The sequence below is a fragment of the Cryptomeria japonica genome, chromosome 11 (assembly GCF_030272615.1).
Source record: "Cryptomeria japonica chromosome 11, Sugi_1.0, whole genome shotgun sequence".
NCBI classification, from domain to species: domain Eukaryota; kingdom Viridiplantae; phylum Streptophyta; class Pinopsida; order Cupressales; family Cupressaceae; genus Cryptomeria; species Cryptomeria japonica.
The window spans coordinates 726,751,766-726,779,256 of NC_081415.1; the positions used below are offsets into that span (position 1 = coordinate 726,751,766).

At 37.3% G+C, this 27,491-nt stretch overlaps 1 protein-coding gene across 1 annotated transcript in view; it reads right to left on the minus strand.

Annotated features, from left to right (window-relative positions):
* Window positions 1-630: 630 nt before the first annotated feature.
* Window positions 631-27,491, minus strand: part of LOC131041223 (uncharacterized) — a 118,524-nt gene continuing 91,663 nt past the window's right edge. Inside the window, 2 exon segments of the mRNA XM_059214835.1 lie at window positions 631-951; window positions 1,123-2,334. Of these exon segments, the coding sequence (XP_059070818.1) occupies window positions 1,143-2,334 (1,192 nt within the window). The 3' untranslated portion in view covers window positions 631-951; window positions 1,123-1,142.

Sequence of the window (27,491 nt, forward strand, 5' to 3'; positions counted from 1 at the left end):
ATGTGTTCAAGCACACCACCTCACTAGTTGACCTAACTTTACGATATGAAGGATATGGTTCTAGATTTTACACACATTGGATGCGGGTCAATATTGTCTGATGAGTCAATAAAGAAATTGAATTGTTAATTCTTAAAAGTAAGAAAAATACTATATGAAAAAATTAGTAGAAAGGAAAATGTTTGAGAGAGGCTCCACGGATAGATAGGATTAAAGAGAGATTGTATTTGCAATTGTATCACCGTGATAGGGACATGAAATGCACTCTCCTTTGGACTGACAATTTTATATCTAGGGTGTGCAAATAATAAAACAAATAATATTTTGGTCAAACAATACGTACCAATGTAATGTATTTCCATTCTTTCAAACCTCATTATCGCCTGCCTCCTGTGGGAACACCCTGTATTTTCACGATGTGCAGCGTGTTCTTTATTCTATCACTTATTTAGAGAAAAATAAAAGACAAAATTGTTGAAATTGCAAGCCTGATATTAAATTGTTGTTTTACCTAATATTTTAACCTTCAATAAATGCGTATTTAACAAAAGGCACCATTAGGTAAATGTAGATATTTCAATTTAGATTACTGCATTCACCATTAACTATTTTTGGTTAAAACCGAATGGCTTTCAAGGAAATGCAGTACATTTTATTATATTTTCTGAAAATGTCTAACACATCAGAGCAATCCGATAAGTTGAGGGTGATGTATTGCTCCGTTGGGTCTGATTACTTTCTCACTACTAATTTGGCTTTCATGTTGAAATCAATCTATCCGATAATCCAACTTGGAAAAACCAGAGAAATTGAAGAAGCTCTCATACAACATTTTGAACTTTTGATCGTCGATTTCAACAACAACCAGAAGGTCACTGCAAATATATAGATATATAAGTAGGTACAGCATCTGCCCACCCTGTTTTGAAGCAAGCAAACGACATTATGTACCTGCAATTGTATCACAAACCCAATTCAAAGAGCGTATTAGTTAATTGATGGAATCATTGGCTGATTTGCTGAAAAGCCTTTCAGTCTAATATGAACACCATGAACTGCAATTGTCAGTGTTTGCAACCAGATTATAAACAAGTTCCAAAGAAAATAGGAAATGTTTGTTACCTTATTGATGCCTCGGCTGCTTAATAATGAGGTGGAGGAGGAGAAGTGTACTTATACACTGGCGGAGGAGGTGATTTATATTTGTAGACAGGGGGAGGAGGAGGGGGGGATTTGTACTTGTAAACGGGAGGAGGTGGAGATTTGTACTTGTAGACTGTAGGGGGAGGTGGTGGAGATTTTGCTGGGGGTGGAGGAGATTTGTACTTGTAAACCGGAGGAGGTGGAGATTTGTACTTGTAGACTGGAGATGGATAATGATATGGTGGAGGAGGTGATGGGGATGGTGGTGGCGGGGACTTGTAGTGATATGGAGGTGGTGGGGATGGAGAAGGTGGTGGGGGTGACTTGTAGTGATATGGGGGTGGGTGAGATGGAGATGGTGGTGGGGGAGACTTGTAGTGATATGGAGGTGGAGGGGATGGAGAAGGTGGTGGGGGTGATTTGTAGTGATATGGGGGTGGGGGAGATGGAGATGGTGGTGGGGGAGACTTGTAGTGATATGGGGGTGGGGGAGATGGAGAGGGGGGAGGAGGAGATTTATAGTGGTAGGGAGGTGGAGGGGAAGGAGATGGTGGTGGGGGAGACTTGTAGTGATATGGAGGGGGAGGGGGAGAGGTGGAGAGATGAGGAGGAGATTTATAGTGATAAGGAGGTGGTGGGGAAGGAGATGGTGGTGGTGGGGATTTGTAATGATATGGAGGTGGAGGAGAAGGAGATGGTGGTGGTGGGGATTTGTAGTGATATGGAGGTGGGGGAGAGCGAGAGGGTGGTGGAGGAGATTTATAATGGTAGGGAGGTGGTGGAAATGGAGATGGTGGTGGGGGAGACTTGTAGTGATATGGAGGAGGAGGGGATGGAGAAGGTGGTGGTGGAGAAGAATAGTGATATGGTGGAGGAGGAGATGGAGAGTGGTAATGAGGAGATTTATGGTGATAGGGAGGTGGTGGAAAAGGAGATGGCGGAGGAGGAGACTTGTATAAATATGGGGGAGGAGGGGATTTGTAATAATAATTTGCTTGTGCTACAGAGGCCAACAAACAAAACAACGAGAGAATGAGGATCGCCATGGAAGAACTCTGCTCCATTGTTTGGCTGGAAGCCATGATGAATTGAACGTTAGCTTCGTCTTTATATAGTGCAAGATGAGGGCCTATCTCATTCAAGTGGGCCTCAATTTGGCATCGACATGATTCCTCTTTTCCTCGCAAGAGTCTTTTGTATTAATTCAAACTTCTTAGCTGGACTGCCTTACTTTTTAAATCAATCTTAATTTAATAGCCGCCGGCTTTGTCAAATATCTTTCTTCCGGGATCTTGGATATATTCTAATCACATAAGAGTTAGAGTTAGTGTTGATTTTTCTTATTTCAAAACCAGTCATGGTATTAAATCAGTCCCACAGCATTAAGTATGATATGATCAATGTGCAATTGGGAAGTGAATTATATAGTTCAAGAACATGGTTAAGTAGTGTATCTTGATGCATTCATATTTGTTGAGTTGCTCTTTCTGGACTGTGTTTTAACCGTCATATTTGAAACCCTTTTCTTTGGAGGTAGTTAAATTCTCATCCCTCTCAGACGATGACTTGCCATGAAAACGTGGTGGGTGAATGGAAGCTTGTATTGATTTGTATTGATAATGGAGTTTACACGTCAATTGTCCTGTTTTCTAATGTTTATGTCCCACACTTACAACTGTACTTGTTGACTTGTACGCAATAACAATATATTTTTTTTGAGCTTACGTTGTTTTCTAGACTCCATAGACTGAAACCTGCAAATATATTCAAAGGGAATTTTTATGAGATATTCTAAGAAATCACAGTCTACAGTAACTCAAATTCATTTTTGTGATAAATAAAGAAATTCTACATTTTACAATTTCTTTTGGGGAAGCATTTCATAGACTTGTATATCCATAAAAAAATGAAATAGAGTATAAATTTGAGAGTTTATGATAAAATATAGTTCGTGGGACTGCACAGTCTAGTCAAGCATAATTAAATTGGAAAAAATCTGTTTGGGATTTCATCACAAGTATTCACATGGGAAGGAGATCATCCCACATGTATCAATCTTTCTATTTCTTTTTTTTATTTGTGCTTTAAACAAAATTGTAATATCTAATTATTCTTATCTTAAATTAATTATGTTTGGGGGATATTTTATAATTATAAATGGGTGTTAAGAATCATTGTATATAAAAATTCAAATATAATAAATAATCTAAAATTTTTATATCAGCAACTTTCTATTTTTTCTTTGATTTTTAAGTTAATTGTATATGTAAATATAAATGTAAAGATATTGTTTTTCTTTTTTGGGGGCAAAAAAATAAAATTATATTAAACTAGAAACTGAAATAATTACATAAAGATTTCTAAACAGTCATTGAAATTAATAGAACGAAAAACCCAAGGAGGTTTGTTACAAAAAAGCCCCTTAGAAGCCTCAAAAGAAAGCAAGAAAAAAGGACAACAAGAATAAGATACTAAACTATTGAAGCTCAAATCACGACAAAGGAGTGAAAGTTGTGAGCAATGAGATAAAGAAAGAGATCCCAATCCATAACATTCCAATTATGATCAACATCAGATGTCCATTTAGCCAAACAATCAACAAGAACATTCCACTCACAAGGAATATGAATAACAGAGACAGAGTCAAAATTTTGAGCCAAGCGAAGAATTTGTCCCACATATAAAGCCAACTTCCAAGAAGACTAAGGAGTTCTCCCATTATTCAAAAGGAAAACCAAAACCATTGAATCCATCTCACAATAGCCTTTTTTCAGCCCAACTCAAAAGCTTTCTCCAAGGCTATTGAAACAACACAAGCCTCCGTGTGATTATTTGTAGCAATCTCCATAACTAAAGAAAAAAAGAAGTGAATTGACCCAACACTATCCCTTCCAATTCCACCGATCCCTACAAATCTTGGATTACTTCATGAAGTATTATTAATATTAATCTTATAGAATCCCAAATGAGGAAGAGACCATTTCCCAACTATATTCACTTTACTCATTGACCTAACCTTAGACTTAAGGTTGCTTGAGAAATTCAACCACTCCAAATCTAACTTTTGAAAAATTAGATTATTGGAAGAAAAAAGGACATCCATAGAGAACTTGGCCTATAAGGTTTCTTTCAAAGAGCTTAAATTTTTTTTCCAAATATACTTAATAACAATTTGATAGCCTTTGAAAATTTGATGATTTCTCTCTAGTCAATTTTGCCAAAGAATGAAAGTAGGTCCTATATCCCAAGTAATCAAAAGAATAGAAGTTGAGGTAGGAGGTTGGCCCTAAGTAGCCCAAAATTTAGATATAGAAGAAGCATCAACAAAAGGGTGATTTAAAATAGACCACCATTGTCTCGACAAGACAACATAAAAGAATAATTGCAAGAAAATGTGAGAGTCACTCTCTTCACTAGATCCAAATAGAACACGTCTAGAAAGTCCTTGAAAAATCCTTTTTTTTTTATATTATCCCAAGTGAGACATTTATTATGATAAACATGCCAAAGAAAAGAATTACACTTGAAAAAACAATATGAATTTCATATCCTTTTCTACCAAGGAAAATCCTTATACCCATTTCACTCTTGCATGAAGATTTTATAGCCATTTGAAATTGAATAGGCTCCCTTTAGATCATACCACCAGGAAAGAACATAAACCAACACTAGAGAACAACAAGGTCAATCATCCAAAATTGAAGAGAGAGTCACCCGGCAATTTCAAATACCCTCAACAGGTGAACAAAATATATCTTTCTAAGTATAAATATGAATGTTATCCACCAAACAATAACACTTGATCAAATGAGCATCATGAGACCAACCGGATACTAAAAAGGCCTTAGATTAATAAGCCAAGGAAAAGAATGGAGAATAGAGGGATTATTATCTCAAGAGTCTAATAAAGAAAGAGCATTAAATTTATAGAATTGACAATCTAAAAAGGATAGTTCTTAACCAAAGTAGCTCCTTCTTTCAAAGTATTATGTATAATAGTTCCTCTTCCACTCAAATTAGCATGTGGAATCTCCTCTGCAATAAAAATGCCCAACTATTTATGTTGAAATAAATTGAGCGCATGAATTATCTTGATGTTGACACCACCACCAAAACTATTTTGTTACCAAAGTTTGACTATTACACTTTGAAATTCTAATCCTATGACCACCATTTTATTTAGGTCTACAAACACAAGCCCATTTAATTATAATCCACTTAGGAGAGTCTAAATTTACAATCCAAAAATATTTATGACTTAAAGAATCATATTTGTTTAAGAAACATTTAGGAGTTGAAAGCCCTAGAAATCTATAAACAAGAAGAGCCTGTGACATAGATTGAAGAAGAGTAAGTTACCCAATAAAAGGATAACCATCTGAAACTCAATAACCTTCATTTTAATTTTTTCAATTATCTTCATCCAATGAAGATGATTACAAAGACCAACTAATAATGTAATCCCAAGATAGGTTAGATAAAGTTGGCATATATTAAACCTAAGAATAGAAGCATTTATTTGTTGAAGTTCAAAAGGAGTATTGAAAAAATAAATATCTAACTTATCCTCATTTATTTTCTACCTTGAAGAAAGTAAATAAATATCCAAATATTTTCTAATGTTGGTAGCCTAATAAATGGTAGAAACTCCCATTAAAATAGTATCATCAACAAATTTAAGATGAGAATGAGAATCAAAATTTGAAGCTACTTGATAGCCTTGAATGCACCCATTAATTTTTAGTTGAGTCAAGACTCTACCAAGGCCTTTTTCCATAAGAATTAACAGATAAGGAGTGATAGGATCCCCTTGTCTCAATCCATCTAAAGCATGAGAAATGGAACAAGGGATACCGTTGATCAAAATTAAAAATGATGAAGTGTCACAACTCATAATCTAAGCTATCCATTAAGAACAAAATCCAAATATTGATACAATATTTGAAACAAAAGACCATCAAATCCTATCATAAGACTTTGACATATCTAGATTGATAAATAGAGACTTTTTCTTAGGAGAACCTCTAGAATGGATAGATTCTAATGTAGTAACTATACCATCAAGACATTGTTGCCCCTTCAAAAAGCCTCCCTTCACAAAAGATATCAATAAATCTAACATTTGGTTAAGACAATCAACCATCAACTTAGTAATTATCTTGTAGGTGACATTACAAAAAAATATCATTTGAAAAGAATCAAAAGAACTAGCTCCATCCTTCTTGAAGATCAAAGATAAAAAAGGTGAAACTAAGAGCTTAGAGCATATGTTTCTATGATTGAGATTATCACACCACCTCTAACAAATCATCTTTTTCAATATCCTATAATTCTTGAAAAAATTCTTAAGGAAATCCATCAGGACAAGGATCCTTATATTTCTTCATTTTAAAAACAATTTTCTCTAGTTCCACAAGATTTATGCGTGTCATTTAACTGATTATTCATTGTTGGCATAACCAAAGATGGAATAGAATTGAGAATAACTCTTCTTTGTCTAATTTGAAACTTATTAGTTTCCTTGAAATAAAGTACCAAAAATAGAAATAGATTCATCATGATGTCTTTAAAAGAAGATAATTGAATACCTTGATAAGAGACAATAGAGAAAATAAAATTCTACTTATGTTATATTTAATTAAATTATAAAAAAAATGTATTTTGATCACCCTCATTAAGCCAAGTAACCTTGGATTTCTACTTATAAAAAATCTCATCCTGTAATTCCAATCCATGAAGCTATTAAGAAAGAGAAAATTCATCTTTTGGGAATTTGGAGGTTAACAAGATTCAACTTATCTCTCCCCTTGAAACTAAGTTGGAAAATTTCTCATGCCTTCCTTTCATAGTTAGTTGCTACTATTTTAGGGAATATTTATTTTCTCAAGGTTGTCCAAGCTTAGGGATTTTTAATCTTTTCTTATAGTCTTATTTATCTAGGAATTTTATGAGTTCTTGAGAGTTGTGTATGTTGTTGGACTGGTAATATCTATGAAACTATTGACCACATGCTCCCATGAATCATTTGTATCCATCATGGTGTACATATTCTTTACTCATACATCATAGTTTTGTCGATCAATAGATGGTTAATGTTGCTAGATATTTCTACCACCTTTAACCAATATTTAAAATCAAACAAATATAAATAATAACACAAAAATATAATATACGATACAAACTAAAACCTAGGGATCTTATACCAAGTTGTTGGAATAAAACTAAACTGGAAACAACAAATACTATAGCTCTCATACTAATTTATTAGATTAATAAAAATAAACTAACAACAATGCTTACAAAATAGGAGAATAAAAGATATTAAAATAGAGAATTCAAATTCTATATATATCAACATTATCTTTTATATATGTGTTACAAACTAATCACAAAAAAATTGTAGGTAGATCTAGAGTTTTTTTTTTCTCGTTGTGTATGCTTTGAACTGGAGATACTATATGCATTCCCATAGTTTCTATTACTACACCACTTTCTCTTCCCTATTATTTTATTTATCACACTATGTTTATACTTAAGTTTCTTGTTGTTCTCTCCACTAGTTGTCTTTCTTCATTCCTTTTATTTTTCATGTCCCTTTTCATTTTTTTTACCTAGAATGATAATAAATTTTCCTTAATATTGAAGAGATATTTTTTAGGTATAAGGTACATGTTATAGGTTTCATGTTATGACTTGAGATTAGATCTCGCATACTTAGGAGGTCATAGGATGCACAACGATGTTTTGTTTCTTAATGAACCAAAATGAGCTAACATATAATGATTTTTAAGGAGATTAGGAATCCACCACTCACCATTAAATTATCTCTCTCATTAGTAATACATAAAAATAGATACTTAGAGAGCGTAGTTTATTTCAATGAATTGATTGATTACTTACATTGGGCCTAACAAGGTGAAATGGAGGAATTTGTTTAATCCTGTTGTAAAATTCACTATCTTGAGCTTGGATGCAACATTGATTTTCATTGAGACTCTCCTTGTTTTGAGAGGAGAGAAAAAATTAAGTGCTAAGTTGATCTTTGATTAAAAGGAGGTTCTTAGGAGGGTAAGACTCTATTTTAAATTGTGTTGTGTTAGGGAAAGGATTCAAACTACATAATTTTTCTTGGATAGTAGATAATAACATAGTTAAAGGTATATAGGTCTCAATAATTAGTGCCAAAGAGGGAAGCAATTGGACAAATTAAAAGAAAAAGGTTGAAATAGTCATTTTTCCTAAGAGGACTTTGAGTCAATCATCTCTACGAGATTTGGATAGGATTTTTTCTAAAGAGGATAAAATATAATTTCAAATGACTAAAGGTGGTAGAATGAGATATAGTCTACAATAAGATATGGAATCTTTTGTTTGAGTTCAACTAATAGTTTAATATCCTTAAATATGTTTTTTCATGTTAATGTAGATCTTTATTCTCTTACTAGGTTTTTATTTTTCTATTATGTAATTTTTTCTACACTTTTATTTAATCTTGGTTAGGTTAATCAAGTAGATATTTGTGAACATGGACTAAGTTGTTGGCATATTCCATGAGAATTATAATTCCCTATTTTTAGATACTCTATGTGTACACTCCCTCTTAGTTGTATTTACCACCTCCATTTCACATAGTCTTTATATACGCAGTCTCCTAGCTTGTATTTTAATTGATTCATACTTATAATGATCTCTTAATATTATTTTATCATTTTATAATTTCATTATTCCCATTGGATAATAACTATATGTTATAGTATTTTTTATCTTTATTATTTGTATTTAAATAGTTACTACATTGCTTTCATTAGTCTAGATGAGTTATTCTCTATTTTGTAGATTATAACATAGTATTTGGGAAATAGTGAATGGATAGAACTTCAATTTATATTTTTGAGATATTTATAGGGCAAGGGAGCTAACCAATTTATATGCAAGTTTTCATAAAAAAATACTATGCTCTTATCTTGCATCTTTAGATGATCTAAATAATCGAAATTGTTTGACTAAAAAGTTAACACTAAAGGTTCTTATATTTTGTAAAATAGAGGTTTTGCATTTTTTAATAATTTGGGTAGCATTTTCATCTATTATATAGCATTTGGGAGGCTTGAGAAATTTATTTTTTATTTTTTGTTCTTAAGACTAGGATGCAAGGTTGATAGACCTTTCCTAACATTTATAACATTTTGATGCTATGCATAGATAGGATTAATACCATGTTTTATTTTCAATTAAATATATGGATTATATGAATCCTAATAATGATTTTTTTAACCTTGGAGGTGTGGTAAATAGTTTCTTTAACTTCCTTCGAAATAACCTTTAAAATTTGAAAGATAAACATTGTGTAATGTAGGTTAATACATTTATAGGCCTATCTCTCAATTAATTTAAGTTTTGTTTCCTTTATTCTTGTATTAAAATGTTAAAACTAAGTATAGAGTGTCAATTATGGCTTGGTATTGTACCTAAGAATATTTGAATTGTACCATAACCAATTTTCATACTTTTGAGAAGCTTATTGTCCATCCTATATCTTATATAATATTTGAAATTTGCAATCGTCTCATTTCAATTTCAATCTCAATTAATCAATCTAAATTATTAATCTATACTCATGCAATATATCACTTTCATTTACTCAATTTTTAATCACCAATGCTTAAGATATGTTTAAAAGATTGTTTTATTACCCTTAAAATATTCAAATCTTTTCAAATATTGGCTTTAAAATAGTGAGTGTTTCTAAGATAAGCATGAAGCAGCCTAACCAAATGAAGTCCCTATCTTCCGCAATCAAAGGATGTTGTAGACCAGGAGAAGTTCATTGTGGGCTCGATTCTCAATACAATATTTGAAAACCCTAAATCCCAGACAAACCGTGGTATAATGCAGTCCATTTGATTAATTCAAGCGCTCACAGCTTTGTAATTAGGTATTCCAAGCAACTTTCACACGTACAATCTTTGTCAAACGAAGATTACGCCGCATTGGGAGGTTTGATCATGATTGATAGATAAACGCTTATCGTAAACAGTTGCATGCATTAAACTAAGGCTTACGTATAACCTATTATTATATTTCTATTCAAAGAAGATAATGAAAGAGAGAGACCAGAGAAACAACGTAAACCAAAGCTTTTGTTGATGGCAACTCAAAGTCCAGTCAATATGGTGAGGTGGCTGCACGTTCAAGTTCAAGTAAAACTCTTAGAAATGAAGCAGTTGGGTTAAATCATGGGGACACATTTTTCTCACATTTTGGAAATTTGAGGCCTCTGATTTAATGTGGATTCCAAATCCAGGCCCACTTGAAGAAGATATTAGGAAGTTTGTGACATTTGTTGAAGGGAGAGTCTGGTAAGAATGCATTGGAACAGAAAAGGATTAATGGTAGAAATAGATTCATTCAAATATGGGAACATCTCTCCTCTCTGGCTTCTGTGAAAGATTAGGTTCTTTTGCGAGTGCATTTTAGGGTGAATAACTTTTTCTCAAATTTACTTATAAATTCAAATCGACTGTTTTGTAAATGGGTGGTTGTAAATTTATTTTAAGTTTTACGAAGATATTAAAAATTGGTGTGAAGGGCTAGTGCATTCACGGGCTTTGTATTTTTGTTGGGTTACTATAATCAAGTGTGTGCATTCATGATGGGGATGAAGTCTTCTGTTAATGGTTTCACCTCACTTGGGTCATGCTAAACATTCACACCAAATTGCTTGCATATCACATTGAAGACATTATCACCATAGTTCTTCACAAACTAACTTTTGCACCAAATTACTTGCATATCATTCATGTTTACTTCACATCAATTTACTCACATTCCATTCCTCAACTCATACAACTACACATCTATTTATGCAAGATCATTCATTAAAACCCTCAACTAGGTTGGCTTTAGATAGAATATACACTATTACATATATTAGGCCATCTAGACCAATACTACCAAATGTGGTCCACTCTAGGAGTTAGAGGGTACCCAATCACATCACAACACATCCTTCTACAATGATTACAATGAATAGCACATGCTAACACATCCTCCAAAGCCGACATCAAATGAAACGTGTAGTTAAACAATGAATCACCTTAACCGGTCAACCCAAAAACATCCTCCAATACAAAATACACATTGTGGATCTACACATGCAACATTGAGACCCATATCAACATTCAAACTCAACCTTCAATGCATATCTAGACCAAAAGAGCATGATCCAACTAAGATACACCACCTCAATCAGCTAGAGACCAAACTAGCTAACAACATAGGACACGGAACAACATAACTTCATTTTCCAAACAAACTAATACTAGTTACTAAATTGGAACACTATACAAACCAAATGAAGATATCATCCAAACTATAGCACTTGAATCCACATATCAGAGAACCGCCAAGCAATCTCTAAACTAGTTATGATAGATAATCTCATTGTAAAAGAAATCAACAACCAACTCTTCAATTTGAGCAACAAAGGACCTAAAAATTTGATAGTGCAATATACACATATCATAAACATTATATCTAGAACTGCAATCCATAATCTTTACAATCTAGAGGAATGCAAAGCATTCTTCTACTAGGACATTAAATACTATTTTCTACATATAATTATTGTTTTCTACATATTGAAACTTTCACTACACAAGCCATCTAAAACACCTCATGATCACCACCAGACCACTCAACAATATCATAAAACTCACTTCCAAACCATCTCACTACACCAACCATACAAAAGCACCTCATGATCACCACCAAACCACTCAACACTATCATAACACTCACTTCCAAACAATCTACTACACATGGTGCAATCAATGATAACACCAAAAAAGGTTGAAATCAATGACAACACAACTCAATAACTCAAGTTTCCAACACAAGTCACTTAATCAATCAGGAGCTCACTCTTTAGGGGTAGTCTCTAAGAGCCCCGAGACCATAAAATTGACGAACTATGACCAATTAGTTCTCTTATCTTGTGACACATAGAAATGTTTCATCTAGACCTAAAAGTGGACAATAAATACCTCCAAACTAACCAAGCTCCAATTTTTGGTCAACTCAACCCTATTGAATTATGCTAGCGTTGAATGTATTCATGCAAAGACTGTTACAAGAAAGTAGTGGGAAAATGGCAAGATTAAGATTTTTTTGTTTCATTCATCCTAGACAAAAATTGAATACACCAACACATCAAGGTGGGTATGTAAACACTATGGATGACCCCATTTTGTTTTGCAAGTCATTCATTCATTTTAGAATGCATTATCTCGGTAGTCTTTAAAGATCCAAGCTATAAGAAAAAAACTATCAAACTATGATGAAATCATTGTAGGATCTCATATCACTTAGGAATCCTTTGTCTAGACCTATAAGTGAATCCTTCAAACAAACCTCTTTCAATTTTTTTCAACTCAACATTGTTTGATCATTCCAGTTTCAAAATGCATTCTTATAAAAATTGTCAGTGGAAAGTAGTGCAAAGATGGAAAAAAACATACTTTTTGTTTTGTGCATAATGGAGAGAAACCAACTATATCAAAACATTAAGGTGGGTAGATAAACTCTAGGGAAGTATTCATTATGTTGCCCAAGTCACTTGATCATTCCAGAGTGCACTAATTTGAGGTAGTCTCTAAAGAGCCCTAAGAGCAAAAAATGTAAATTGTAAAATTTTTAGTATTTTTGACAAATTGGTAGCATGAACATGTGGAGGTGGCTAGGTAAATTATAGGAAAGCTCTCTTTTTATTTCCCAAGTCACCTAACCATTCTCGGGTTCTCTACATGGGGTAGTCTCTAAAGAGCCCTAAGAGAAAAAAATTCAAGGTTGTAAAAAATATTATTATTTTTGACAAATTGGTAGCACGAATACATCGAGTTAGGTAGGTAAATGCTAGGCAAGGTATCTTTTCATTTCCCAAGTCACCCAATCATTATGGGGTTATCTATTTGGGGTAGTCTCTAAAGGGCCTTATTGATTTGGGAACCAACCAATTGGTGACTTTGCTGGGGACAAATGTTTAAAGTCTCCAATTAAAATTATTGAGTTATTATTCTAGAGGCTTCCCCATCCGAGCCGCAACCAACAGATTGGCAACTCTGCTGGGGACAAATGTTTAAAGTCTCCAGTAAAAATTATTGAGTTATTATTCTAGAGGCTTCCCTATCCGAGCCGCAACCAACAGATTGGTGGCTCTGCTAGGGAAAAAAGCCACAAATCCATTTGGGAGAGTCATCAAAGTGAAGAATCTGAATGTTTGTTTAAGATGTTAGAATTTCTCAGCCTCGAAGAAGTTTCATAGAAACATATGTAAAGAAGATTCAAGTGATTCTACTGGTGAAGGAAGGACCTAGAATGTTAAGATGTCTCAAGTGGCTCCCTATTCTTTAAAATGTTCCTTTGTAAGGAGGTGGCGACTCTTTCATATGAAGGACTAGAAAGAAAAGTTGTTGCAAACCAAAGAAGATTCATATCTCAATCATTTTGAGTTGTTACTGGTGATTTTCATCATTTTTTTGACACACAAAGTTTGAAGACTCTGTTGGAAGAAATCAAAAAGCTTGTGTGCATCTCAAAAGGTTTCTCCATTAAAGGTTGCATCAACTAGAGGAGAAGAGGTACACATACTTTTTCTTGTTCTCAATTGTTGATCCTACTATGTTGAATGTAACTACTATCACACTTAGAGTATTTTGTCTAGTATTCTAGAATTTGTTAGTTATGGATGATTGTAATGGGTTCATTTTTCCCATGGGTTATCCTTAATTTGTCTATGATTCAAACCTCGGGTATAGTCATCCTATAATTCATCCTAGTAATGCTTCATTGGGTTATGGTTATGGTTATGCACCTTATGTAAATCTAGATATGCAAATGTATGTGCACAACCATGATAGAATGGTCAAGATGTTAGAAGGCTTAGCCCAGATTGATAAAATGATTGAGGATTTGGATAGGTCTCAATTATGGGGATTCCTAAATGTCGTGCATCCAAATATATGCACACATGTGTCAAGCCAAAGAGAGGAGACATTGTCTAACAAAAATATTGCAGATATGAATAAGAGGTTAGTGTCTCCATAAGCTCATTTGAGTCTAAACCATGGTGTGCCTCCCATTCAAGTTGTTGAAACCCCTATTAATTCTTTTGATCCATTGAATGATCATTTGGACTTATCATGAGTAGATTATGAGGTTCAAAGTATGCCAGCTCAAATTTATAATGAAATGCCCAGATTTGATGGTTTCAACGTATGTGAAGGGGATGCACATGTCCAAAGGTTTTATAGTTTCATGAAGGAACATTTGGTTAGAGAGGAGACATGTGGATGAGATTTTTTGTTAGGTCTTGTAATGGAGGGAATTTGTCACCTCAAGGATGACGAATCCTCAAGGACAAATTATCCTTTTGATTAACTTTATGAATTGGCGCTAAGATGAGCTAGGGGATATCAAATTTATACAAGGAGCATCAGACACCCGAGAAGCATCTCTAGACGACACTGTAGAGCCTTTGTCCTCAGGACGAGCACATAGAGCTAGGACACTAGCGCGACACATTGTCATCTTGTACGTATGGAGCACAAAGTCCAAGCAAAAAGTCCTAGATGCGCTAACAGAACTTATAAAACAGCTAAACAATATTGGAAATTATGAAAAACACAAATTACGAAACATAATAAGGAAAATGCTATAGGATAAGAAAATCTCATAACTGGTCCACACTGTGAAGCCTCCCATAAGATAGTCTCCTCTTTGCAAAGTTGTGCCTACACACATGCAAGAGAGAAAATGTTGGGGGTTGTGTTTTGGAGCTTGCCTAAGTTAGAACCCCGTTTTGGTGTTTCCACCTCCACGGACAACCCAAAAAGCCATGGGAAAGGAAGATGATGAAGAAGCTAATAAAGAATAATGTAAAGACGAATACAAAGACAATGCTATGCTATTTGTTCATTGGAAAATAAATGAGATATTGGAAGTGCAAGATAGAGTTAGATTACTCCCCTAGTGCTTGGCAAGTGTTGGAATGCTTGGTAAACTTGGTAGCTTGATGATACTACAACAATGGTGGAGGTGTCTCCAAGAGCTTCAATTTACAATAGTAAGTCTCCAATCTACCAAAAAAGATCCCCTGGAAATGTCCCAAAATGTAGGATATAGGCTAAGGGATGAGCCTAAATGTCAGTGTCTGCATAGGGAGCCATTACAATTCCTTCTTAGCATGGCTCCTAATCTCCCAATGACCACCTACTGGCTGGTAGGTTGGCGGAACAATAGCACACCATGCAGACATCTCTATGTCATGTCTGCATCCTACGAATCTATCACATCAACTAAGTTTGGTAATGCCTTCGAGGAAGCTGACATGGACTTCTTTGGTGCACAAAAGGACAAGTTGGTGAACCTGTCCTACAAGTAGCATGGGGGAGGTGCCACATGTCGCAATTTCCACTAAAGGTGATGCAAGCATGTCCCCATTAAGAGATGCAAAGGTAAAGTAGGAAAGGTAGAAAAGCTGAAGAGGAGAAAATATCGCGATAGCGAAGTAGATGCTTGTTGATCAGACGAAGTTGCCCCCGATGATAGGATGCTAGAAATTTGGAATAGAAATCGATACTTGGAACATCGACAACATGCTAGCTGTAGTATATCCTGATGGATGATAAGATATGATAAAGAAGTTGGAACAAAGCGCAACAAGAACAAGCCTCTCCGTAGAGGAAAGTCCCTAATGACGAAAAGATACAAGATAGGGTGGCCGCCATTGGTACAAGATATGCTGGTATTGATAACACAATGGTGAACAGTGAGTACCAAACTAGTACTGAGAGGGGGGTGAATCAATACAGGTACAAAAACTTTTCCTGAACTAGTTTGACTGCAAACAATGAACTTGACTGGCAATCACTAACACCGGTCATAAATCAGATTACTACCGATTAAGCACAAAGAGATTGTGAAAGATATAAACCAAAAACACTTATCTTTCCACACAACCTACACCCTCATTCCCACATTATCCTTGTGCATAAACAGGTAATCTATCATCAGAAATATAATAACATGCTAGATTAACATGATTCACTGCTTGACATAAAACAACAAAGCATCACATGAAAAAGACATCACATATGACACACATATTTTTGTACATGGAAACCCAACTAGGAAAACCACGGTGGGGATGAATACCCACAAGCTATTTTTGAACTCTTTAGAAGTCCACTCTATTAGAAGCCTAGTGTGGTTAAAGACTATTACAACAGGTTCTATTTGGAACTGATCATGTTAGGGATCACTCGGTTAAGGGATGGCTAGAATACCTAGTTAAGGGTTAAACCTTGTTAGAGGATTTCATGAATCCAATGGCTTTGAGTCACCCTATTAAAGGATTTACAGTAAGCTAGTTAAAGCTACCCTGTTAAGGGATTTTCCAATTGTTGAAGTGGTTAGAGATCAACAGGTATTACAATGATCTGGTAATAGCACTCAATGCCAATGTAGATCCGCTTTAGTTCCTTTCTTCTGCATACACACTCTGTAGGTATCAACCCTCTTATCTAGTCTGGCAAGAATCACATATCTTTGCACTTAGATACACACACAACATTTTCCAAAAACTTCAACATGAAACACAACATCAGCCTTATAGGAACTAGATAGGTCGATAACACAAACCCTAAACCCTAAACATTTAGGTTGAGCAATTCAGTTGGTTCAATCCTGACCATTGAACACTTTGCCTTTGAATACAACGGTCTTGAACAGATCTCAAGATATTCTCCATCGTTCATTCTTCACTACTTCTTGGAGGCGATAACCCATCACGCGTTCTCCACCATTTGCAGAGACTTTGCACATTCTTGGGGTAGATAGGATCAATCTCCTTCATGCAAGATCCTTCACGTGCACGAGGCTGATGTGGCAACATGATCTAATCTCCATTATACTGCTAACTCATCACACAATGCCATCGGTTGAATCACATAGGCTCGAAACACTTCAACCGGAAACCCTGAAGCTGAGACTACCAACTGGTAGTCATTCCATATTAAACCTTGATAGAAAACATTCCATATACCGGTTCACTTGAACAAACATACCAATTCACTGTTTCACATATACCGGTTCTCAATAGCATACCGATTCACTTTGCCAGTTGTTAAACTTCAATAAACCAATTCACTCTTCAGCATATTACCGGTTCATTCTTCAGCATATTGACATCAATGACAACACAATATCATCATGTCAACATACTCTGTACATATGCCAACAAACTCCCCCTTTGGTATTGATGGCAATACACAAAGACATCTCTCTTTTTGCATCACATCTTCTCCTTAATACTGTAGATATCTTCTTCGCTTCACATCTTCTCCCCCTTTGACAACAATGCCAAAGTGGAGGTACGAGTTTCCCTGTTCCACTATGCTACTCCCCCTGAGGAGTAGCATTCTTCAACACATCAATCCTGAAAAGATATAGCAAAGTGAGATCTGACTGATGTGGAGCACAAAACTTTAGTTTACCTCTTGAAGGGGCAGTACCCCTAATTCACCTCTCAAATAGGTAAATGTAGCCTTTGGTAGAGGCTTGGTGAATATGTCTGCTAACTGCTCCTTACTAGAAACATGTTCCAATACCACCTCTTTGTTCTGAACCTTTTCCCTCAAGAAATGATACTTGAGTTCAAAGTGCTTAGTTCTAGCATGCAAAACCGGATTCTTGGAGATGTTAATTGCACTTGTATTGTCAAAAAATATACTTACCGGTTCAGATACAGGAACTTTGAAGCCATTCAATACAAGCTTCATCCAAATAGTCTAGGTGCAGTTCATAAAAGCTACAACATACTCTGCTTCTAATGTAGACTGAGAGATACAACTCTGCTTTTTACTCATCCATGAGACCAGTCTACCACTGAGAAAGAATGCACCATCGGTTGTGCTCTTCTGGTCATCCACATTACCAGCCTAATCAGCATCTGTGAACACTTTCAGATTGAAATCATCATTGTATGTATACCATAATTCATAGTCAATAGTTCCCTTCAGATATCTAAGAATCTGCTTGACTGCTACCAGGTGAGATTCTCTTGGACTTTTCTAAAACCGAGCAGTAATACCCACTGCACGTGCAATGTCCGGTCTGCTATGCACTACATAATGCAACTTACCAATCATTGATCAGTATTCCTTCTCATTTACCAATGTTGAGTCATCCTCTTTTGATAGTTTACAACCGATCACCATTGGTGTACCAACCGGTTTGTTGTCTTCCATGCCAAAGGTCTTCAACACCTCTTTGACATACTTGGAATGAGTAATAAAGATTCCATCCTTCATTTGCTGAATCTGTAGTCCAATGAAGAACTTAATCTCCCCTATGAGTGACATCTCAAACTCCTTTTTCAACTTATCTACAAAGTCATGACTCATCTTGTCATCTCCACCAAAGATTATGTCATCAACAAATACTTCATAGATCAGAATCTGATCTCCTTCTGATTTAAGGTAGATATTGCTATCTTCACTTGTTCTTTCAAATTTAATCTTCACAAGATGGGAGTGCAAGCATTCATACTATGCTCTAGGTGCCTGCTTCAGTCCATAAAAGGCTTTATGTAGCCTGCACACCATGTCACTATCTTCTAATAGGGAAAACCCATCTAGTTTCTCTATATATACCTCCTCTTCAAGTTTTTATTTAAGAATGCAAATTTTACATCCATTTGGTATACCTTGAATCCTTTAAAAGTTGCATATGCAAGAAGAATACAAACTCCTTCCAATCTTGCTATTGGAGCAAAGGTTTCTCCATAGTCTTCCCCTTCTTCTTGGGCATATCCTTTACACACTAGTCTGGCTTTGTTCCTTACCACTATGCCATCCTCATTCAACTTATTTCTGAAGACCCATTTGGTTCCAATGACATTTTTATGCTCCGGTCTGGGTACCAAAGACCATGTACCATTCTTCTCTATCTAGTCAAGTTCTTCTTCCATTGCCTTGATCCAGTCTTCATCTTTATGTGCCTCTTTGAATGATTTAGGCTCAAATTCATAGATCATACATGAGCTTTCTCTAACCTTTCTTCTTGTAAGAATTTATGCATCTTTGTCTCCTATGATCTGCTTTGGATCATGATTGAGTTTGACATACCTAGGTATATTCTTAACAGATTCCTCTTGCTTTTCTTCTTCATCCTCATCTTCATTAGCATTAGCATCCACCAGTGTAGGAGCACAGTTACTGGTACTAGGCAGATTTGCAACCGATTCCCAGAAGGTTACTACTGGTTCATCTCCTACATGCTCACTGCCACTTTCCTCAGATTTCTTAGAGGTTTCATCAACTCTAACATTGATGCTTTCAACAATTCTTTGAGTCCTATTGTTGAAACATTTGATAGCTCTGCTCTTTGTGGAATACCCCAGGAATATTCCCTTGTCACATTTGGCATCAAACTTTCTCTGATGTTTACTCCTCTTGATATAACATTTACTTCCAAATACTCTGAAGTAGCTTACCACTGGTGTCTTTCCAGTCTAGTACTCATAAGGAGTCTTATCCTTTCCTTTCTTGATGAGTACCCAGTTCATTGTGTAGCCTGCAGTGCTCACCGCTTCTCTCCAAAAGGTGTGAGCAACCTTTCCTTGGATCAACATAGTTCTAGCCGCTTCAACCATAGTCCGGTTGTTTCTTTGTGCTAAGCCATTCTGTTGTGGTGTCCGGGGGGCAGACAATTCCCTCTTGATGCCATTCTCTTCACAATATTTGTTGAATTCACCAGAAGTGAATTCCCCTCCTTGATCAGTTCTTAGGCATTTGATTCTTCTACCACTTTCCTTTTCTACCAGTGCTCTGAAAGCTTTGAACTTTCCAAAGGCTTCAAACTTATCCTTCAAGAATGTGACCCATATCATTCTTGAGCAATCATGTGTAAGAATCATAAAATACCTATCTTCCTGCACACTCCTAGTTTTCATAGGACCACACAAATCAGTATGCAAAAAATCAAGTAAATTGTCTACAGTGAAAGATTTACCTTTGAAGGTTGAGGAAGACATTTTCCCTAGTTGACACTCTCTGCACAGAGGATTTTCCGGTTTGCTCAACATCGACAGTCCTCTAATTGCCTTGATCTTACTGGCCTTCACAATGTTATCAAAGTTTGCATGGCAAAGTCTCCTATGCCATATCCAGCTATCATCAAACTTAGCCATAAGACATGTACTTATATTTGCATTTAGCTGAAATAGGTTACCTTTGGTCTACATACCGGTGGCCATTAGTTCACCATTCTTTCCTTTGATTTTGCACACTCCATTTTGGAATTCCAGAGTGAGTCCACTATCATTCAGCTGGGCAACACTCAATAGGTTGTGTCTGAGACCTTCCACCCAATACACATTGTCAGCACTGCTCTTTCCATTCAGAGAGATGGACCCTCTGCCTTTGACCATACATGGTGCATCATTACCAAAAAGAACCACACCACCATCATACTCTTCCAGAGATAAAAACTTGCTCCGGTCACCAGTCATATGGTGAGAACAGCCACTGTTAATACTCCACTCATTGGAATTATCAAAGCGGGAGACAAGAGCCTTCTTGTTTGACACATCTTCCTTGACTGCAACAAACACAATATCTTCATTTTCTTCATTTTATGATTCCTCATTAGTGACACCTTCATCAACTGCCACAAAACAGTTTCTCTGGTTTCCTCCTTTGAATTTCTTGAACCTTTCCGGTTTGTCCTTGTTATCACCATTAGGACAGTTTACAACAATGTGTCCTATCTGGTTACAAGAAAAGCATTTCAAAGGGAGCTTACCTCTGTATTTACCAGTTCCCTTGGGAAGTCTCTTGGCAAGAAGAGCTTCAAATTCCATCAAGATCTCCTCATCATCCATTTCTTTGCTCTATCTTGGTTCACCATTGGTGCTAGCTTCTTTTCCTTTTCTAGATGGTGTAGTAGATGCTCTAAAGGCTGATTCAGTCTTCTGAACACTACCATCAAAACTATTTAGCTCATAGGTTATCAACTTTGCAATGATGGAATCTAGGGATACCCTAGTCTTGTCTATTGACCTCAACTCCTGAATAGAAGCAACCCTTATTGCATAGACCGGTAATAAGGATCTCAAAAATTTGCTAACAATAGTGGAATCTTCCATTTTACCACCTGCACTCTTGATATCTCCAACAACGGTTTTGATTCTTATTCCATATTGTTGAATTGTCTCTCCTTCAACCATCTACATGTCTTCAAACTTTCCCCTAAGGCTTTCTTCCTTAGCTTGTTTTACATGCTTATCACCGCCATAGATATTCTCAAGAGTATCCCATACTTCCTTGGGATTTTCTTTATCCCGGACATCAATAAACTCAATGTCAGATAAGCTGCTGATTAGGGCTTCCATGACTTGCCCATTCTTCTGGATCTCTCTCTTTTGATCATCGGTGAGAGTACCAGTAGGAATAACATAAGCATTCTCAACATAGCTCCAGTGTTCAGCACCCATGCTTCTGATGTATATCTTCATTCCGTCCTTCCATATTTTGAAATTATCTCTATTGAACTTTTGACCTTCCCTCTTTATCATTACAATAGGATCTTTCCCTCAAGCGGTTAAGCTTCCAACATAGAGGACCTGGAGGACGCTCTGATACCAATTGATAACACAATGATGAACAGTGAGTACCAAACCGGTACTGAGGGGGGGGGGTGAATCAGTACAGGTACAAAAACTTTTCCTGAACTGGTGTGACTGCAAACAATGAACTTGACTAGCAATCACTAACATCGGTCATAAATCAGATTACTACCGGTTAAGCACAAAGAGATTTGGAAAGATATAAATTGGAAACACTTATCTTTCCACACAACCTACACCCTCATTCCCACATTATCCTTGTGCATAAATAGGTAATCTATCATCAGAAATATAATAACATGCTAGATCAACATGATTCACTGCTTGACAGAAAACAACAAAGCATCACATGAAAAAGACATCACATATGACACACATATTTTTCACATGGAAACCCAACTAGGAAAACCATGGTGGGGATGAATACCCACAAGCTGTTTTTGAACTCTTTAGAAGTCCACTCTGTTAGAAGCCTAGTCTAGTTAAAGACTGTTACAACAGATTCTATTAGGAACTGATCCTATTAGGGATCACCTGGTTAAGGGATGGCTAGAATACCCAATTAAGGGTTAAACCCCGTTAGAGGTTACCTTGTTAGAGGATTTCATGAACCCAATGGCTTTGAGTCACCCTGTTAAAGGATTTACAACAAGCTGGTTGAAGCTACCCTGTTAAGGGATTTTCCAACTATTGAAGTTGTTAGAGATCAACAGGTATTACAATGATCTAGTAATAGCACTCAATGCCAATGCAGATCCGCTTTAGTTCCTTTCCTCTGCATACACACTCTATAGGTATCAACCCTCTTATCTGGTCTGGCAAGAATCACGTATCTTTGCACCTAGATACACACACAACATTTGCCAACAACTTCAACATGAAACACAACATCAACCTTATAGGAAACAAATAGGTCGGTAACACAAACCCTAAACCCTAAACATTTAGGTTGAGAAATTCAGTTGGTTCAATCCTGACCATTGAACACTTTGCCTTTGAATACAACGGTCTTGAACAGATCTCAAGACATTCTCCATCGTTCATTCTTCACTGCTTCTTGGAGGCGATAACCCATCACGCATTCTCCACCGTTTGTAGAGACTTCTCACATTCCTCTGGTAGATAGGATCAATCTCCTTCATGAAAGATCCTTCATGTACACGAGGCTGACGTGGCAACATGATCTTATCTCCATTATACTGCTAACTCATCACATAATGCCATCAGTTGAATCACACAAGCTCGAAACACTTCAACCGGAAACCCTGAAGCTGAGACTACCAACCGGTAGTCATACCATATTAAACCTTGATAGAAAACATTCCATATACCGGTTCACTTGAACAAACATACCAGTTCACTGTTTCACATATACTGGTTCACTTTGCCAGTTGTTAAACTTCAATAAACTGGTTCACTCTTCAGCATATTACCAATTCATTCTTGAGCATATTGACATCAATGACAACACAATATCATCATGTCAACATACTCTGCACATATGCCAATAGATATGGTTAGCATGATACACCATGTTGAGAGCCATATGATAGGGCATGATAAGCGGGTATGGGTGACCATACGATAGGGAAAATTGGGATGTTGATATGGATAACCATATGATAGGGCAAATTGGAATGCCGATATGGATAACCATATGATAGGATAGATTAGAATGCCGAAATGGATAACCATATGATAGGGAGAAATGATATACCCACATGGGTAGTGAGGCACTGGATCACCATGCAATAGGGTAGATAAGTTAGCTAGCATTGGTAGCGACATGCTAGATTTCCATGTGATAGGGAAATTGGAATTAAAACATAGTAGATTGACCTCTACCAAGGTAAGAAAGATGATGCAGATTGGAAAGATAGTTTAGCCCCCATGTAGGCAATCTTTGGAATAGATCAAGATCAAGTGGTTTGGCCCCCACCTATGCGATCTTGGAAAGAAACGATCAAGTGGTTTGGCCCCCAAATAGGTGGACATGATGAAGAAAATGCATGAAAAGGCATAAAAATAAAGGCACAAATGCAGAAATGATAATATGATGGCCCCCCTTTAGAATGATATGGATGGAAGGCATGTCATTCTAAGGAGAAGAAGAGTTGTGGCACGTCAACATAGCGATATGTTTCCATGGAATACCACCAAGAGATAGTGACACATAGATGTCCACAACATCAAAAGATGCAATGCAAGAGGACATGTGGATCCGATAGGTTGGCATCAAAACCTGGAGCAGTGTCAAAAAGACATAGAGTATCACTGTGAGATGGGTGTATCCTCATAGTACCAAATTGATCAGATATGAAGAAGAGCACAAGAATACAAAGATAAAATAGAAGTTCAAGTCAACATGGAAGAAAGCAAAGAATGCCCCCAATGCTTTGCATCATCCTCGAATGTTGAAAAGTAATATACAACAAATAGAAGAAAGAGGTAGACAAATAGAGGAATGTGTACGATAGAAAATCTCTTGTATCTGAGCACCTACGAAGTAACTCGGGTCCTACAGGAGAGCACAACGGATTAAAAAATAGTCAACCTCCCATAGCCAAGTACCTATGGAGTGACCTGGGTCCTCCGGGAGGGAACAAACAGATAAAGAAAGCACAGGGGAACACAACCACACACACATGCAAGCAGATGGAGATTAAAATTTAAATTCCTAACAGTCAGCCCTTAGGAGACAATAGTATTACAGGAGATCATCATCCTCAAGAAGAGCCTCGTCCTCCTAGTATAGGTCATAGGGAGAGGTGGGGCGAGCTCAAAGAGGGACTATTACAAGGACCTCACTAGGTGCCTCACCAGCAGCGAGAGCAAGAGATGAAGCAACAACAACATCTTCATCTACAAGCTCGTAGGAGGTGAGGGTCAACAATCATGTGAAGATCATAGACAAGGCTGAAATGTCCTCCAAGGAGCCGAACATGTAGGCCTCCAAGGAGGAAGCAAGTGACTCACTTGGAGAAGATGGAACAAGGACAAGACTATCAGCCCCGGGAAGAGGGGCAGTGATGAACTCGGGAGAAGGTGGGGCCTTCTCGATCATGCAAATAGAGATAGGCAAAGGAAGGAATGAAGAATATACCCATGAATACTTACATCATTGAAACTCCAAAACAAGGCCCTGCTCAAACTTGCATTTACATGGGATAGGAGTGTCAGGCCTCCTATCAACAATAGTGGGATGAAGTACCCTAGGAAAACTTAGATGTTGGAGTGGTGGCAGAACAGGTGGAGTAGCGGAAGTTGCGCTGGAGATGACTTGCGTGTGTGGCATATCCAAAGGAACGGACAAGGGAGGAGTGTCTAGCAGAGAACTGATAAGTGTGGGCTCAAAGGATTGAGTGATGAAGACCTGCACCCGCTTAGGGGGAGGGTCATCAAAGGTCCTTGGATAAGTGGGAATTGAAATCGAAACTAATGCCAAAGTGGGAGCCACCGAAGGAATAGGCTCCAAGATAACAGCGTTGGAGGATGCACTAGCAAACTATAAGGTAGCATCATGCGCTCAAGCTTGGGCATGTTAGAAGTGTTTATGCTCGTGCGCATGCTGGTTTTGACAGAGGTGGGGACCACTAATCATAGTATGAGATGGATCAAGAGAATCATGATCTATAGGAGAGGCTTTCGGGATTAGCTCAAGGACAGGAGGAGGTCTAACCGATGAAATAGGAGGTACATCCTGAATGGGCACCACATTCATAGTGACGGGCACCCAGCCTCACTTCCCTTGAGGAGTGGGTGGATGAATAGGAGGCACTGATGTGGCTTGTGATGTAGATGCAAGCAGAGAGGAAAGAATCTAAGATGAGCGCTTCCCCTTCACATAGCGAGATGGCCTGGGGATATTGACCATGATGGGAAGCTCAAAGGGTGGGTGGGCTATGGACTTCGGCAGTGAAGGTGCCTTTCCTTTGGCTACACTAGGTGTCATCGTAGGAACAAAGGACACCACTGGGGTCTACATGGTCCTAGGCAGATGAGCAGGGCTCAGTGCAGGAGCTGGTTTAGCCCCGGACCCCTGTGATGAAGGGACATTTGGCATAACCCATTCCAAGACTGGGATCTCGGGTGCAAAAATTGATGCAGGAGGCAACAAAGGTACTGTAGGCTGCATCAACGTAGAAGCCAACTCCCCTGTCTTGTATTTGTAATGCATATGGTATAAAAGGTCATTGCGGGGAAGCATGGGCCCAATTGAGGTAGGCCAGAAGTGATCCACAGAGAATTCCCTACGAGAAATAAACGGTTGATAGTCAGTGTCTTGGATAATATGCACTGTGCCCTCGTGAGGCATGGAAGGAACCGCCTCCATGGCGATCAACCATGGGATCCTGAGTCTGACTCGGAAGAGATCAGACTCAGGGATGATAGTAAAAACTAAGGACACCACCTTGGGACCTACCATAACCATCAAGGTGATGCTACCCAATGGGCTGACAAAGAATCCATGGTGGGTCCATAAGGTAGTGTGGCACTCGTCATACACTATCCTATGCCATCCATTCATGAAGAGTGTCTTCTCTATGATGACATCGACTCTATTAGAGGGGTCAACCATCACACCTGTGACAATTTGACCATTCAATCGAGTAGGGATATAGATAGGAGTAGGCTCTCCACAATATGGGGCATCAAGTGGTGTGAATGAGATGTGAATGTTAGACACCTTCCCCTTCTAGGTAGGGGGGAGATGATAGATGTGATGGTCATCATATTGACATATGGATCACCATCCAAGGCCAGATCAGATATAGAAATCACATTTGTCAAGTGCGGAGAAAATGGGTTGGTATAGATCTACAAGTCACTATTGGTTTTATCTACAGACTTGTTTGACTTATGTTTCCTTGCATCAACTTTGATATCCCCACTACCGATGTGGTCTTGAATAATGTATCTAGGATGATAACATCTCTCAATTTCATGACCAAGCACACGATGGTAGTGACAATACTTTGACCCATCGAACCAGCTATCTGACAAAGTTTTAGGCTCAGGTAGGGTGATCCAATTGTCTCGCAACAACCGCTACATGATGCTTAAATAAGTCATTCAATTTTGTGAAGACTCGGTTTGGTGAAGATTGAGAGGCAACTATCAGAGGAGTAGCTGCTCAGTTAGCCATGACTTTATTCCTCTGAGACCCATCTGAGGACGTTCTAGGAAAAGACCCACCACGAGGGTTCGAAGAAGAGTCTCTGAACTACGTCACGATGTGCTGGTAATCGGTCAGGGAAGAAAACATGCTGGCAAATTTTTGATAACGATTCAGAGACAATGTTTCCCTCAATGTCTATTGTAGGTTTCCTATGAACATATGTTGTAAGTCATTATCCGGTAGGGCGAAGGGGATCTTAGTTGAGATCGCCTGATATTATGAGATAAAATCCGTCACCTTCTCATTTGGTTTCTTCTTACAATGAACAAGGTCAGGTATAGTAACCTTACTGCCTATGTTATCCTGAAATCTCTTGAGAAAGAGATCCATCAACTGGTCAAAGGTGCAGATGGAGTGGTCAGGCAGAGAATCATACCATTCCAATGCAGTCCCTTCGAGGGAATGAGTAAACAACTTAAGGAGAACACAGTCCAGATTGTGATAGTCACTGCACATGGTCTTAAATGAATCAATGTGAGTGTT